We start from the raw sequence: 16,950 nt of genomic DNA, 5'->3' as shown, positions 1-16,950 counted from the left end.
TTGCTTGATATAGCTTCAACATTGGGCAGGCTCAACCAATACAACTTCAATGAAACAGACACATCACTTCCTGAACTGGAGAGGCTGATATTGGAATTTTTCTCGTTGAAGGGTAACCTGACAATTCCTCTCTCTAACATCATGAGGTACAGTCTGCTAAACTATACTGGCTACTTCAACCCCAACTATGTGGCCAATCTCACAGAAGCCATCCAACCTTTCACCAACCAGACCACAGCTAGTATTATAGAAGCCATCCTCAGAGCCACTGAACTTCTAAAGACACTGACAGATTCTCCAAATGGTGACCCAACTAACATCATTCTTGGGTACTTGCACCAGATTCAACAGTTCATGATTTCTGCTTTCAGACTACAGTCAGTTGAATATCTCCTGATGCCAAAAGAACAGCTGAATACAACCCAAGTCACTGATCTCCACATGGTTTTGATGAACGTTCTCAGCCTATTGACTCCTGAGAGCCTTCAGGTGCTAACTCAGTCTGGACCAGATGCTGCCCAAAACATTGTCATTCAGAAGTTTGTAGCACTACTACCATCTGGTGTGCAAGGAGATGCTGCTAGCTTTGTTCAAGATTTTAAAGCTCTGCAGAACCAGGTGGCTAATTGCACAGAAGAAACAGGACAGAACTGTCTGCAGGGAATTTTACAAATCCCCACAATTCTTTCTCAAATTGTAGAAATGATGCTTGCAACCAATGGCGGGGTCACTATTCAAATATCTCCAAATAATTCAGCTGCCTGGAGTCAGGAATATGAAGTCCTTACAGCTACCTTCTTCTCACTCCTCTTGCCAACAAATGATACTGCCTATGTAGAAACAATCAAACAGGCTCTTCATTTCCTCCGGTTAGTGACAAATATGACAGATGTTACGGGGTCCAGTGTTGAGAATGCTTTGCTGGAATCAAATCTAACCATTCACCAGCTGGATGAAATTGTTGCTGTAGTTGGAGCTGCCAACATGAATGATCTGATGACAAAAGTGATGAGGATTGTTGATGCAAATGAGTGTTTTAAACCTCAAAACACCATGGTGGAAACAAGTCAGTGTGTCATGGGACTAATAAATGATATCAGCGGCTTTCTGACCCAACTTCCTACTCTCCATAATGACACCACAGCCCTGTCTTTGATCCCAGTAATTGCCAATAAAACTACCAGTGAACTCATACAGGCAAACTTCAGTTCCAGTGCTAATATGGTGGTTGTACAAACTTTGGAAACTATATTGGCCAATATCAAGATGAGCCTCCAGCTAAACCAACTGAACACTCCAGAAATCATGAATGAAATCACAGTGGTGGAGCAGCTGATATGGCTGGTCACCAACTTGGAACCATTTTGCCAAACCAAACCAAACCAAAACCTCACAGGCCCTGCTCTTATAGTACCACTCATTACCACCTTATTAGAGTCAGCAGGTCTGAAGCCACTCCTCCCCCTGTTCAACAGTGATGGTCCATTTAACACCTCCACATTGCTTGATATAGCTTCAACATTGGGCAGGCTCAACCAATACAACTTTACCTTCAATGAAACAGACTCATCACTTCCTGAACTGGAGAGGTTGATATTGGAATTTTTCTCAGTGGAGGGTAACCTGACAATTCCTCTCTCTAACATCATGGGGTACAGTCTGCTAAACTATACTGGCTACTTCACCCCTGAATATGTGGCCAGTCTCACAGAAGCCATCCAACCTTTCACCAATCAGACCACAGCTGGTATTGTAGAAGCCATCCTCAGAGCTATTGGACTTCTAAAAACACTGACAGATTCTCCAAATGGTGACCCAACTAACATCATTCTTGGGTACTTGCAACAGCTTCAAGAGTTCATGATTTCTGCTTTTAGACTGCAGTCAGTTGAATATCTCCTGATGCCAAATGGGCAGCTGAATACAACCCAAGTCACTGATCTCCACATGGTTTTGATGAACGTTCTCAGCCTATTCACACCTGAGAGCCTTCAGGTGCTAACTCAGTCTGGACCAGATGCTGCCCAAAACATTGTCATTCAGAAGTTTGTAGCACTACTACCATCGGGTGTGCAAGGAGATGCTGCTAGCTTTTTCCAGGATTTCAAAGCTCTGCAGAACCAGGTGGCTAATTGCACAGAAGAAACAGGACAGAACTGTCTGCAGGGAATTTTAGAAATCCCCACAATTCTTTCTCAAATTGTAGAAATGATGCTTGCAACCAATGGCGGGGTAACTATTCAAATATCTCCAAATAATTCAGCTGCCTGGAGTCAGGAATATGAAGTAATTACAACTACCTTCTTCTCACTTCTCTTGTCACCAAATGATACTGCCTATGTAGAAACAATCAAACAGGCTCTTCATTTCCTCCGGTTAGTGACAAATTTGACAGATGTTACAGGGTCCAGTGTTGAGAGTGCTTTGCTGGAATCAAATTTAACCATTCACCAGCTGGATGAAATTGTTGTTGTGGTTGGAGCTGCCAACATAAATGATCTGATGACAAAAGCGATGAGGATTGTTGATGCAAGTGAGTGTTTTAAACCTCAAAACACCATGGTGGAAACAAGTCAGTGTGCCATGGGACTAATAAATGATATCAGTGGCTTTCTGACCCAACTTCCTACTTTCTGTAATGACACTGCAGCCCTTTCTTTGATCCCAGTAATTGCCGATAAAACTACCAGTGAACTCATACAGGCAAACTTCAGTTCTAGTGCTAATATGGTTGTTGCACAAACTTTGGAAACCATCTTGGCCAATATCAAGCTGAGCCTCCAGCTTAACCAACTGAACACTCCAGAAATCATGAATGAAATCACAGTGGTGGAACAACTGATATGGCTGGTCACCAACTTGGAACCATTTTACTCATTTAATACCACCTTGATCAATGATCCAATGCATGCCCAGAAAGTTTCTCTGGAGCTTGTGGAGTGGTACTTGGAAAGGTTGGAAAATGCCACCAGCAGCAGTTCTATCTCAGAACTCTTTCAGCCCTTTTTTTACCTCACCCAAATGCAAGTGGCATTCCAGTTGTCTCAGACAGAACTCTCTGCATTTGTCATTAACAAGACTGAGTTCCTGATTAACATGCTCCAGTACCCAATAGATGGCACAGGCATGAACACAATCGTGAAGACAACACATGAGCTTCTTCTGCATTTATTGGACTGCCTTGATAATATCATAGAGCTGCAGAATAACAATCAAAGTCTGCAGCTGTTTAACACAAGTGCTCTGTATTTCACTGAGCTTCAAATCAAATTCTACCTCCAACTTACAGAAAAGTGGATTGAACAGCCTACTGTTCAAATGCTCCTAACAAGTATGTTCCAATGGGGAAACTCCTCTACAATTACATCCAGCATAGAAACAGACTTGAATAGTTTGCTGAATGTGACGGCTAATTTTCTCACGGATGAGCAAAAGACCTACCTTCTCACGATAACCAATATCACACAGTCTCTCAGTGAAGCCATAACCAGGGCAGAACAACCTGGTGGTTTACAGAGTGAACACTTTGTCGCTGCCCTCATGGGAGCAGTCCACAGTGGACTGCAGATTTCAAACCTGCTGCCCAATGTAACACAGGACTCTCTGGAAACTGTGCAAGATTCACTAACACTCCTTTTGAGCCAAAACATTAGTTTTGCCCAACCATCTAACACCACGTTACTCATCCTGGAGAGAGTTGAGAGGCTTATTCAACAAACAACACCACCATGTGTTGCCGAATATGTTCCTTCCTTTGGCAAATTAATTACTACATACTTTGAAAGCACTAAAAGCAGTGGGCCAAACCAGTGGGATCAAATGTGAGTAACAAGGTTATTTATTGCTAATCTTTCACTAAATAAAATTGGTACAAAACTAGTTTTTCCATAGGACTTGAAGGGCAATAAGTGGATAAAACTTTTTTAATTTTAGATGAAGCAAAAAAAAAAATCCACTGATTTTACTACATTTTAGCTCCACAATGCACCATTTTACCACATAGATTTATAGTTTGACTTTCAACTTCACATAGAAATATCTCTTATTGATCTTTTTACCTTCTACATATTGTCTTAAACACAGCACACTCAGCCTATACTATACGTGAGGATTTTTTCCCCACAAAACTGTTTATTTTAGTGCTCTATACATATGTGCAGAAATTGGGTTCAAAAATTACATTCTTATCCTTTGTTCTGTGTAATTTAAACAAAATATGTGCAGAAGACTTTTCTGTTTTGCTGAGAAAACGTGCTAATGTTTAGACTCCGAGTTTTGAAATTCTGTTCTGCTTTGTTTTTAAGAATTTTGAATGAGATGAGGACAATCCAGAGCCTCCTGCCACCAAACAGCACAGAACAGTCCTTCATCGCCACCTTCATTAACCTCAGTAAATTCATCTTGCAGTCTATTCAAGGCAAGTTGAAGTCTCCCTGCTACTGTAGGGGGACAACATGTTGAATTTTGATCTGATAAAGCAGAAGTAGTTTTATTTGTAACGTTAGGTGCATGGTTGTGTTTGCAGGTTTGTTATTTGTGTTCCAATCCTTGTGTATTCTAAACATATTTCATGATTACAGGAAACATGACACTCCAGGGAGGTTTGAAAGGAACATCAGTTGAAACAAGCTCGGAAATTATAGGCCAGGTAAACTTTATTCCCAATTGAAAATATGTGCATGTTTTAAAATGTTCTATTAGTAAGAAAATAAAAATTATAATCAATATATATAATTAGGACAAAAATATGCATTATCAATTAATCTCAAAACACAATTTATTTTTTTATATTTATACGTAAATGTAAAAATAAGTCAGAGTTACTGTAGTTGGAATTGTGCTTTAAATCCTACAAAGAGGATCATTCATCTCCATCTAATTGTTCACTTTTTTGTGATAATCAGCTTGGCAGGTTTTTGATCGGGTCTATCCAACTTTATATTGGTGGCTCCGGCTCCGGTACTGGTTTTACATATCTTGTTCCAGTTTTGGAACAGGTGATGACTGGGAGTGCTGACCAAGGAACATGGAACCAGTAAGTCCAACCATCAAATATAATGTGAACAAATCAAACAAGTAATGACTGGGAGCTGTTGTACAGTTTGTTAAAAGTATTTCTCATTAAATTTAGCTTATACCATTTTTTAAATATAAATACTGATGTTTATTTTTGGAATTGCCATGAACAAAATGCATTGTGTGTTTTTCTTAATTTTTTTTTTTACAGCTTTGAGCAGATTCTGGTAGATCTACTGTCACCGCTTGGAGGAAAAGAAGAATGGAACGGCACCTCTTCTGTTTTGCCTCAGATCGAACAATTCACAGAAACCATAGTGAAGAACGTGCAAGCACAGAACGGTGAGAACACAGCTGAACAACAAGAACACTAAAATGTTGTCTTAAAGCAGAAACTCTGTTCAATAAACCAGAATAATCAGATTTACACAGCAGAAAGGATTAGGACACGCAGGAATGCATGCCATAGTTTGAAAAGAAGGAAGCACATTGCTGCCCCAAGGCCCTCTTGTGCATTATTCACAAAAATTAAGTAGGCATTTCTGTTTAATAACTTAATCTATTCTGGCAATTTTCATTATATTAGGGTTTTGTAGTTTTTGCACACATTTGCTGCAGGACAAACAACAAAAAACACAACAATAATTTAAACTAAGAATGTTTCTGCCAAGTGAGAAACAAGCAGAAATCATTCCACAATGTGCTTTTTGTCATTTGTGTTATAAGTTAAAAAGTGCGTACAAGGAAAGTCAATAAATGTACATTTAAACTCAGCCTCATTGAAACTATTTTAAATTCATTTGTGCATAATACTCTACAAAACAAGTTTTAAATGAGAGTTGGAACAATTTTTGTGTAGATGTTCCAAAAGAAGGTGAAGTATAGACACTTTGTATCTCCTGCCAGGTCATCTGTGGAGTTTTAGGTATTATTTCTTGCAAAACTGCTTCATCTTAGATCACAGTTTGACTGAGCAGTCAGATTTTTGGCTATCCAGTTATGGTTCCAAACCTATTACTTTTTAGGATATCATTTTGGACAGTTTCAAATTACATTGCAGGATATCCGACCTTTTGATCGAGAAGGTGGTGGTGAGAAGTTCTCACCATCAGCCTTTGGTGGTGAAAAAGTTGATAGAAGAAAAAAGAGTAACATTTATACACTTTGAGAAAACTATCTCAGTGTTTATCAGTACAGTTAACACAATACTGCCAGCCATTATCAGAAAACTGGTTTAAACCAGAAACATTCAGTCAGTTGTGTCAGTAAAAACATACCATCAGACGTTCTTTTCCATGACATCTAATATATCACCACTGCATATGTTCTAATAGATAAAAACTACACAAAAATTAGTTTTCCTTTATCGTATGGAGGTAGCCTATTGTATTTGTGCATAGAGTTCTTTGAAACATAAGTCTGTAATGTAATAAACGTGGAAAAGAAATGTGGACTAGTCTGAAAACTCTTTCAGTGTATCGTGTTACACTACAGCTTTTATCCTTCCTGTAACTTGTATCAGTAATTCATGCTGGTATGTCCCTCTGTTGTCTTCTTTCCAGTGTTAATACAAAGCCTTCAGACACCCGTGTTGGCCCTATTGAGAGATATTGTAACATCTGCGAACACCACCCATTTCAATCTGTCAGAGTTCACAGGGGGACTGCAGCTCGCCATTGGAAGTACACTTCAAGCAGCTCAGCAGGTTTGCCATGTTCTCTCAACACTGGAATTTGCATGCGTTTGCGTTTTTGACGGTCATTCGGTTGCACTCATCAAGTTTTTGTACCTTTTGTGTTCATGTTTTAAAGATTATTCCATCAGTTGTCATGCATTATTGCATTTAACAAATGTTGCTTCTCATCTTTCTCAGCACAATTTTTATAATGCTTCATTTTTCAGACATTTCCGAACACATAATATTTGCAGAAAAACAGTTTGTTCTTTGCGTCTGTCAATTCCGTCAGCCTATAGAGGCATTCGCACATTTGTTTACATTTTCAACAAGTTTTGAGAAAGAGCATCGTCACACCAGCAGATAATTCATGAGGGCATGACTTCATAGGACAACTCTTTGTATTATTATCAGGATGATCACTAGGTGTTGACAGCATGCTTCTTCAACAGCTTTTCACGCAACAGGTGTTAAAATGTTCCTTTGCTCGTACCGATAATCATCTAGAGTTAAAAAGTTGACTTCTTTAAAAGAAAAGTGCACTCAGCAAACATGAAACTTTAGCATACCTTTGTTTTACACTACACACAAATGATTTGCAATTGTTGTTACAAAAAGTACAAGTCAGATTTAATTTTAACCACTCAATATAACTCAGGTAGTTTATCCAGCTTAACATAAAGTGTTCTATCAAAGTTCATGCTCAATAATCCAGGTAAAAAAATCCAACAAAGTTCAGTCATGTCATCTGAACGGTTTCTTTCTTCTTTTTTTTTTTTGGTTGAGAAGTTTCGTCCTTCATCCAAAGGACTTCATCAGTCCAAGGAGTCACAACAAACTCAGTCCCACAAGCAACACAATCACATAGTGTGAACACAGTATGTGGTTCTCACATAGTGTGCTGCTTGTGCTTGGCCCATTATGTGAGTGTGCTGATTGTGTGACTGAGTTCATTGTGGCTCCTTGGACTGACAAAGTCCTTTGAATGAAGGACGAAACTTCTCAACAAAAACAACAACAACAACAACAAAAAAAGAAACCGTCCAGATGAACTGACTGAAATTTGCTGGATTTTTTTGCCTGTATTATTGAACATGAACTTTGATGTTTTGAACCACTTTGGCTATGGGTGCCTCAGAGGAGTCACTGGGGGAGAGGGAGGGCCCCAGAGACCATCTTATTACTAGTAAACTGGTTGGCCCACTATGTGAGACTGAGTTTATTGTGGCTGCTCTGATTGATGAAGTCCTTTGGATGAAGGACAAAACGTCTCAAAAAAAAGAAAGAAACAGTCCAGATGACCTGACTGAACTTTGTTGGATAAAGTATTCTAGTAAAAGAAAAGAGTCAGCCTGTCTTTGCTTGGAGATGCAGATGTCCCTCTGATGCCTTTCTAAAAGACACAAACAAAACAGATCCTGTAAACATGTTATCAAGTTCACCTTTACTGGCTCATTTGGTGTACAGGCACTCAGGTGGTTTTGGATAATTCAGGTCTTGGTTCATTTTCCCAGAAAATAAACAACAGCTTGGCTTCATTAATTATACTCATTTAATTTGCCTTGATTTGTCATTTGAAATGTACACTTACAGCTACTATATTTGTTTCCCACAGATTTTCCATTTATCTGATCAGACTTGAAAAATAGCCAGACTAGATGTTATCTCTGCCATAAAACTACCCAGTTATGCAGAAAAATTAGAGTACTTTGAAGACCTTGTCACTGCCCTCAGATATCTGATTATGCATAAATTGTATGATAATTAAGTGCTTTTGTTCAGTAGATCTGTGGGTGTGCAGCAGTAACAACACTGGCAGAAATAATACCTGTATGAACAATGTCTTATACCCCTTTATTTAATTGTTTAAATTCCACAAGTATCTGAATTAAGATGTGTTACTTACCACACCATATAATTTTGCTTTTTTATTGCTGGTATTGCAAGTATGTGAACTGGTTCATAATATGTGAAACATGATGGTTTTTTTGGGGGTTTTCTTTTTGTCTTTAGATAAATGGCACGTTGGACTGCAACGAGGTGCTCAAAGAATGGGAGCCTGTTCGACAGGCAGCAGGTTTAAACACTTCTGTATTGGCGATGTGGTGCCACATCAGCCTGCAGCCTGCATTGGAGGCTTTTGCTGCAGCTAAGACCAACTACTCAAACCTGAACATAAATGTGAGTAAGATGCATGGCAAATCAGATAGAAAGCTGTAAACCACTGCAAAATGTGTTTAAAAAACACTTGGTGGCAGTGTTGATACACAGAAAAAAAGCTGCCTTTGGCTAACGGTTCATCTCTGTTGAATGTCCTCTGCACAGCACATGGCCATGGAACCAATAGGTGTGAGCGCTGCAGCCGGCAGGATTGTCAAAACAATACAGCTCCTCTATGAAGTCAACATTAACTACACACTTGTGATACAGCAGTCCATCATGACTTTGTCCAACCAGCTCACTGTGCTGACAGGCCAGCCTTTGAGCCCTGAGGCGCAGTCTAACTGGTCCAAGCAGCTCCTGGACATGCAGCTACTGAACAGGTCAGCTATAAATGAACTATATTACTGCTAACACTTACTCTTGTTATAATGACATCACTGAGGAATATGTTTGTGCCAAATCTGGCATTAGATGTTTCTGACAAGAAAATAGAACTTATTTATTTGTCCAAATCTACATTCAGGACATTAGTTATTTATTTTAAAAATAGCATATAGGAAGGAAAACCCATTAGTTGCTAAAAATGCAGAATGTAAATGTCAATATAGCTAACAGTTAAATTTTTTTTTATTTTTTAACAATCATCTCAATAAGAATATAAAGACTTCCTTCCTCTGAAGGAATGAGTGTCTTTTTATATCAGTATTTTAGAGTAAGATCATCATATGTTGACAAAAAGATAGAGTTGTAGCTACTTTGGTTACACTTTATTCTATATGTGAGTGCTGTGAATGGGTCTCGGATACAGCCACATATGTTTTTGGCTTAATATCTGTAAAAATGACAGTTGTAGCTTTCTTTGTTTATTAATTGTGATTGCCATCTTGAATTGAGTTGACTCCAAAAGTGAATCAGTTGTTGATGTTCCACATCCTGCAAATATCATTCATATATATTCATTTGTTTATGAGATATTTTGGTAATACTCATTATAGACAAAACATTATCGTCCGCCTTTTCATTTCAGCAGGGGGCAATAATTCCAGTTCGGTGACACTTCTAAGGATTACAATAGGAAAAAAGTCAACTTCTCCTAAGACTTCATTACATTCCTACACAGACCTAAAGACAAAGCTTCTCCTCCAGCATACATGAACTCAACATGACCTTACCACTCAATTTGCTGTTATCACATTATCCACAATGCACCAGTCAAACCCATTTGATTCATACATAATGACACGAGAAATTGAAGTGATCACATTTGCATTCAGATTGATTAATGTAATGCAGGTCTGCCTGAAAACAGGCAGTCCTGAACAGAAAGTAGCTTAACTCTGGTTCAGCTAACTGAGACGTCATTTTAAAATTGATTTCCCATTTTATGCCAGCTGCAGTAATGAGCCAGGCATAGTGTTAAGGATCATGTTCTGCATATCCCCAGAATCAAACAGGACTAACTATATGACTTATAGATTTTAGTGGAAAGACTTAAGTATCGCATGGTTTGAATGAACATGTAGGGCCAGGAAATGTTTGTATTTGTTTCCAGTTGTGGAAAAAATGGTTGTCATTGGGATCATTACATTAAGGAAATAGATCAACAACATGGGTAAAAATGCAACAAATTAGTTGAAAATCATGTCTTTTTTCCACTTAGACGCGCTTTATGCCATTTAAAATGAAAACAGAAGTTTTTGCATGATGCTTAATCAGAAGAGATAACTATCATTTAATGAATTTCTCTTTTCCACAGTTTGTCTGTTCTTAAACAGTACTCAGATGAGCTGGTTAGAGAAGCTCCTTTCCTTCAGCCCTACACCAATGCTTTTATAAATGCGCTGAGCCACATCCTGAACAACTACCATCTCAGTGAAAACTCGTCCCAGAATGTGTCTGAAGAAGCAGTCCTGGTCTTCCTTAGTTCTGCAAACATCACCTCGGTTGACATCTCCATGACGTGGGGGAATGTTTCTGCCGCCAATGAGACTTTTTTTGCTGACTTAATAAGTGGTGCTTTCCAGCTGGTGATCGAGACAAAGATTTTTGGAGATTTGCCCATTATTTACCAAGGCATGGAACAATTTCTGGCATCCAATGGCACAAACACAGTGGTGGAAAGTTTTTTTGAGATGTTTGTGTGGCTGACCTCAACTGAAGCAACTGCAATGGATCTGCTGAGTCAGGCCCCTCTCAAACTCTATAACATCATCAAGCCTATTGTTTATGTCTTGACTGGATTGTATGTGCCTGAACCAGTGGATCTGGCCCTGTATGAAGACTATGCTGCAAACATTATTTCAGTGTTCAATCAGTTTTCAAGCAACATCAGTCTCAGAAACCAACAAGAAGTCATGTTGCAATCAGAAATGGCAAGTGTTCCACAAGTGAATGGAGTCAGACGAAAACGTGACGTCTCAACGATGCCGATGACCAGACAGCCCATAGATGACATCATTGCTATGTTCTCCATTGACTACTCATCCATATACGGAGCTGCTTTTGTTCCTCCAACCTCAACAGAAGTAATGGAGATAGCCCATGTTTTCTTTGACAATCCACATCTGAATGTTGTGGTTAAAGGGGCTACAAGTGACATGCAGTGGGGTTTAAATGCTTCACGGGAGGATACCATTGATGCTGCCCTCGGGGTGGCTTCTCTCCTCACCCACCCTCAGACGTTAGAGAAGTAAGTGTTGCTTGCTCACATGTATGTTTTTAGATCAAAGTAGAACAATTTGCTTCCTGTGCCTTTCTAAATGATCTCAAACACTGAAACATTTTTTTCTTGCTTGTATACGTGTTGGCCTTTCATAAACATTTTTTTTGTTCCATTACATTTTCCTCAGCCCGTCAATGGACCTTCTGATGAATGCTGTTAACACGCTCCCTAATGACATTCCTTTCTCTTCTGAGATTAAAAATATTGCCAGTGCACTGGCAAATGAGTCTCAAGGTAATTTGAATTGTGTTTTTTCATGTTTTTCCACTTTCCTTCCAAGTGTTATACATGTTTTATGCATTTAAAAGATGCAATGATCTGGAAGTCCATAGAAATCAAGCTTAGCCACAATCAGTTGTCCTAAATTTGCAAAAACATTGTCTTTTGTGTAAATAACCTATCCAAACTCAAATAAAGGATAACTAGCCTACACATACACTGGCATATTATAAAATTGTTGATGACACCTAGTAGTATTACTGCTAGTAGTTGTACTAATATAAGTATCATTTCATTGATCTAATATCCAGTTCCTCACCAACACATTTCATCTTCTGCCCTGTAAAAACAATTACATATTTCTATAAATAGCTAAATTTACACAACAAACAGTTACTTTTTAAATGGTAAATGGACTGCACTTATATAGCTTCTTTTTATCTTATCCAGATGATCAAAGCTCTTTACACTACAATCTGTGCCCTCATTTACTCATTCATACAGCACTCCACTAGATCTCTACAAAGACTAATCAGTGCTTTATCACATTCATACACCGATGGGGCATGCATTGGAGGCAATGAGGAGTTCAGTGTCTTGCCCAGGGACACTTCAGCATGTGACTGCTGGTGGAGTTAAACCCCCATCTCTTGCAATGGAGGATGACCGCTCTAATCACTCAGACACAACTGCCCCTGGTGAAAAAGTGATTGTTGTTGATATAAGACCAACAATCCACATAATAGAGACATGAAGGAGCTGCATCATTAGTTTCCTGTTCTAAAACTTTACCAAGGACTCTGACAAGTGCCTTTTAACAAAAGAACAAATATTTTCCAGTTTAATTACAGTCTGTAGAGCTGACACATGATGCACTGAGCACTTGGCAATCTCAAGTGTTTTTGCAAGCAGAAATGATATCAGTGGTCTAAGTAAACAAATCTGGCAAGCTAGTAACAAGTTAGAAAAACCACTTCTTGTAAAGTCCACGTACATCAGGCAGAAGGTCAACCTACTCTTCGTTTGCTGTACAGAAGCAGCTTAGGGTCACACAAATGACCTATAAGATCCAGGTTTTGCTCTTTTGTAATGAATTCCTTACTGCATATTGTGCAGACCAATGATTATTAAAAAAAGAACTTTTTTTTTTTTTTTTAACCTTCCTTAGAACATCATTTCAGCCTTGTTGCTGCTTGTTGCACTTATATTGCCTTTGGGTTGCAAATGAAACACTGCAAAATGAAAGAATTCAGATTTTATTTAAATGGTAATCAGATTTGTTCAGAATGGCTAATCATTGGAAAATACACCGTAACAGCATAAACCAGTAACTTTTTCATTCCTAGTTAGCATTTGAGGATCAGCGGGTCCTCTTGTCAAACAAACTGAATTTATACATTTGTATAAGATTAAGGTATTATCCCACCTTAGTGTGAGTGTTGGTGACTAGTTGGCTAAGAACATTTGCAAGTAAGTCCTCAGATTGTCTCGTGGTATTCCTGGGGCTTCTCAATTTTCTTGCTGGAGCCACAGAGGCAAATTTTCTTTCAAAATAGTCCCAGGGTTGTCTCTCAAACCCATCTTAGATTTGTTGTGGTGAATGGAAACTTCTCAACAAGTCCCTTCCCAGAGTCCTTCTCCACTTCTGACGCTGGTGTACTGCAGAGTTCATCCTGAAACAGCAGCTAGTGTTTAGATACTCTGTGACACCATGAATGCATAAGTACAGTCAGCCATTAAACAGTCACACAGCTTGGAATGATGCCACCCTGCAATTTATAGCCATTGCAAGACCAAGGGAAGACCATAAACCATTTTGTTATTGCTGTTGTAACTGTAAAGATGATTATAGTGATTCAAATATTCATTTTGGAGATGTGAGGAATAGGACTTCACACCAGCTTAGCTTGAGCTTCCCAAGAGCCCAAAGCCATATGGCCCATCTCCAGCAGAAAGCCTCTCAGCACCTTTTTAAATCTCATTAGCAAAGTAGAATTTAATCACTTATCCTGTCTGCCCTCACTAAACGTCTCCCCTTGCACTCGCACAAGTGGGCATCTATGACCACCTTTTAATTTGCCTCTGTGCTTGCATGATAATGCTTTTAGTGCACAGAATCACTTTGTAAGCAGCTTCGCTTCTCTGCAACCCCACTCACGTTCCATCTCACGCAAACGAACGCTCTACGAACTGTTGTGATTGCAAAGGCCTCTAGGTGTTGAGCAGCCTGAGATTAAACGTTACCATTGTCTAATTTTGGACTAATTAAACATTCTGTCATCCCAGCTTGCCGCCGGAGGTGGTGCCTTTCTTAGGGCTTGTCAAACGTGTTTTAATGCATGACAGCTTCTAGTACAGCTGGCCCTCCTGGCCCCATCAGTCCCGCACAGAGCTTCCCTTCATGCACATCATTTGCTGCTCACGGCTTGATGCCGATAACCTGTAATGGTGCATGTCGTAATGAAGCCCAGTGGGACGCCATGTTATTCTGTCACCTTGCAGACCTAACTTTTTAAGATTCTAGGCTCTAATAGCATCTCTCATAGCTAATTTCTCACCTCTCTGTCTTTCTGTTTCTTCGACCTGTCACAGAGAACCTGATGCTTATGCAGCAAGCCATCCAAACAGCCGCCGGGCTCTTTCAGATCAGCCCATCAAACACAACGTTCGCAGAGCAACTGCAACAACTCAGAAACCAGGTTTGTCTAATAAGCGTGACACTTTCATTTTTAAGGTTTTTACAGTAAAAAAAAAAAAAAAAGGTTACTCAAAAAAGTGAAAACGGAGTAGTGCAACTTTTTAAAATTTGCTTGTATACTATAGAATGTGCCATAATCTGAACAAATCAATGTGCCATGTTTAATATTTAATTGTTAATAACTTAACAACTTAACTTAACTTTAATTGGTGATATGTGACTTATCCATGCTGCTGTATATCTTAGATCTTTTAGCATATCATTTAGTGTATATATTTTAGATCCTTATATACTGTTTCTTTTTATACTTGATTTTTTTGCTATTTTTGTGTGTAACTGGGATCTTGAGTACACAATTTCATTCCACCTCATGCACCACATGTGATGTGAATGACATTAATAATAGCTGCACTTGAACTTAATCTTTAATGATCAAACATGACCTTGTTGTTGTGTTTATATATGATTTGTGTGTTTTAGGTGTGCATAGTGGAGAATTTGGACTCTGTTACTCAGGTGTTGAAAAACGTTTCCATTGTACCTGGGGAGCTCTGTCACACGTTTGTACCCAGCCTGCAGATCTTGGCAGATAATCTTCAGACAAACGAAAACCTTTTTCCAGAAATTGTCTTGCAGGCTGTCATGGGAGACCCCAGGAGCTACAACATCCAGACAAACTGGTAGTTATATGAAATCTATTCAGATGAATCAGAAAGTTATGATCTTTGCAAAGATTGTTCCTTTCGCCACTATCTAGCTCTTTGCTATTTATATTTTCTTAATACAATTTGCTCAGTAGAATTTTTTTACTTACACGATTTGATGGTTTGAAAAATACAACAAACATTTTACTGTGATTTATGTTCATGTTAGATCTTTGCTGTGACCTTTTCTTTCTGTTAAACGACACAAGTAAAACATTACCGTATATTTATTTTTACTAAGGTTGGATTTTCTGTTTGTAATTGAAGGAGCTCTGTGTTCATGAACATTTTTGGCTTGGATCTCAGCAATATGACGACTGCGAACATCACTTATCCAGGTGAGTCCTTCTGTCTTCATATATTTACAGACAAGGTGTAAAAAAAAAACAAGAAAAAAAAAAACAAGAACTGGACTTGTATTTTATTTTTTTTTTACTTCAAGATGTTTTGCTTTTTATGCGCGGAGCTTTCAGCATTTTATGTATTTATTTTTTCACAGGAGTTGTGACATTTGGGGATATGCTGAGGGACAAAGCAGCCTTTCTTCTGACCGCTCAACAACATCTAGGTATCGATCCAGCTGCTCTCCTCCTCCTGATGGACACACCTTTCCCGAACAGCAATGCCGAGGTGAGCCGGGATCTGTTTACACTTTCCGCGTGTGACCTTTCTAGTTTCCTAAGATTCTTGCTACACGGTGTTTCTTAAATGCAACTTTCTTCTACATTTAGGTTTAACAGCACCATTATCAGGAAAGCAACAGAACAAGTAAAGGTTTAATATCTGCTCATGCACTGCTGATTCTTTAGCAAAATGTGCAGGCAAAATTAAATGCAGTATGTCAATCTCACTTTTTAGACAAGATTAACCTAACAACTAAAACTTGTGGAAAACCTATATCTCAGGTATTTAGTAAATGTGTAGAAACACATTTTCAGAATTGCCAACTCTTTAAATCCATTTAACGTTCTGTATTAACTACTTAAGCCACCGGTGTCCAAAATGGCCCTTAGAGTAATTTTGTGCGACCCCCAGCTGCAGTTTAAGAACGGTATCATTTTTATCAGCAGGTTAAGAGGTCGATGCAGACTTTCTGCAAATTAGTTGGTAATCCTTTTTTATATAATGTTTAGGTTTAACAGCAAAATGGAGGAAAAAATATTTTCTCAAAATGCGCAATATTAAACAAAATACAAACTTTGGCTATAATCGTTTTTTTTTTCACTTCATGGTGCAAAACACCAAAAACTTTTATTGATTTCTACCAGAAAGGAAACTTTTGGATAATGATTCATATATCTTGTCTAATTATTATTATTATTATATTAAAAATATTATATTCCTTAGATAGAGAACTTTACTAAATAGCTTTTCTATGTATGTGAATGTTCTTGTAAAGTGCCCTGAGACAACTTTGTTGTGATATGGCGCTATATAAATAAACTGAATTGAATTGAAAATTGATAAAATAATCAAGAGGGAAGTTGGACATTTTTAAATGAATACAACGTGGTATCATCTACATACAAGTTGATCAACTTTATCAAACTTTCTTTGAATCTGTTATAGCAACTGACAGCTGGATGATTTTTCTGAACTTCAATCAGCCTTTTGGGCCGTCTATGGTCCAGCAGGTTGATCGATCCCCTTTTAAAATAATTCTTACTCGAATTACTCTTTTGTTGCAGAGAACAGACTAAAACGAACTTTCCAAACACAAGAAAACAACAAACATAGACCCAACAAATCAAAT

General features: G+C 38.4%; 1 protein-coding gene across 1 annotated transcript in view; it reads left to right on the top strand.

The window, feature by feature from the left end:
- Positions 1–16,950, top strand: part of abca12 (ATP-binding cassette, sub-family A (ABC1), member 12) — a gene marked incomplete in the record, with an annotated part of 77,400 nt that overhangs the window by 20,477 nt on the left and 39,973 nt on the right. The window contains 14 exon segments of the mRNA XM_037686141.1: positions 30–3,821; positions 4,305–4,417; positions 4,581–4,648; positions 4,905–5,035; positions 5,228–5,358; positions 6,579–6,721; positions 8,705–8,872; positions 9,017–9,234; positions 10,611–11,543; positions 11,704–11,810; positions 14,388–14,494; positions 14,974–15,173; positions 15,465–15,535; positions 15,697–15,827. Of these exon segments, the coding sequence (XP_037542069.1) occupies positions 30–3,821; positions 4,305–4,417; positions 4,581–4,648; positions 4,905–5,035; positions 5,228–5,358; positions 6,579–6,721; positions 8,705–8,872; positions 9,017–9,234; positions 10,611–11,543; positions 11,704–11,810; positions 14,388–14,494; positions 14,974–15,173; positions 15,465–15,535; positions 15,697–15,827 (6,313 nt within the window).

The sequence above is a fragment of the Nematolebias whitei genome, chromosome 13, assembly GCF_014905685.2.
Source record: "Nematolebias whitei isolate Nwh7 chromosome 13, NemWhi1, whole genome shotgun sequence".
NCBI lineage: Eukaryota > Metazoa > Chordata > Actinopteri > Cyprinodontiformes > Rivulidae > Nematolebias > Nematolebias whitei.
The sequence above is the reverse complement of the archived record's forward strand: the minus strand, read 5'-3'. Positions and strand labels throughout refer to the sequence as shown.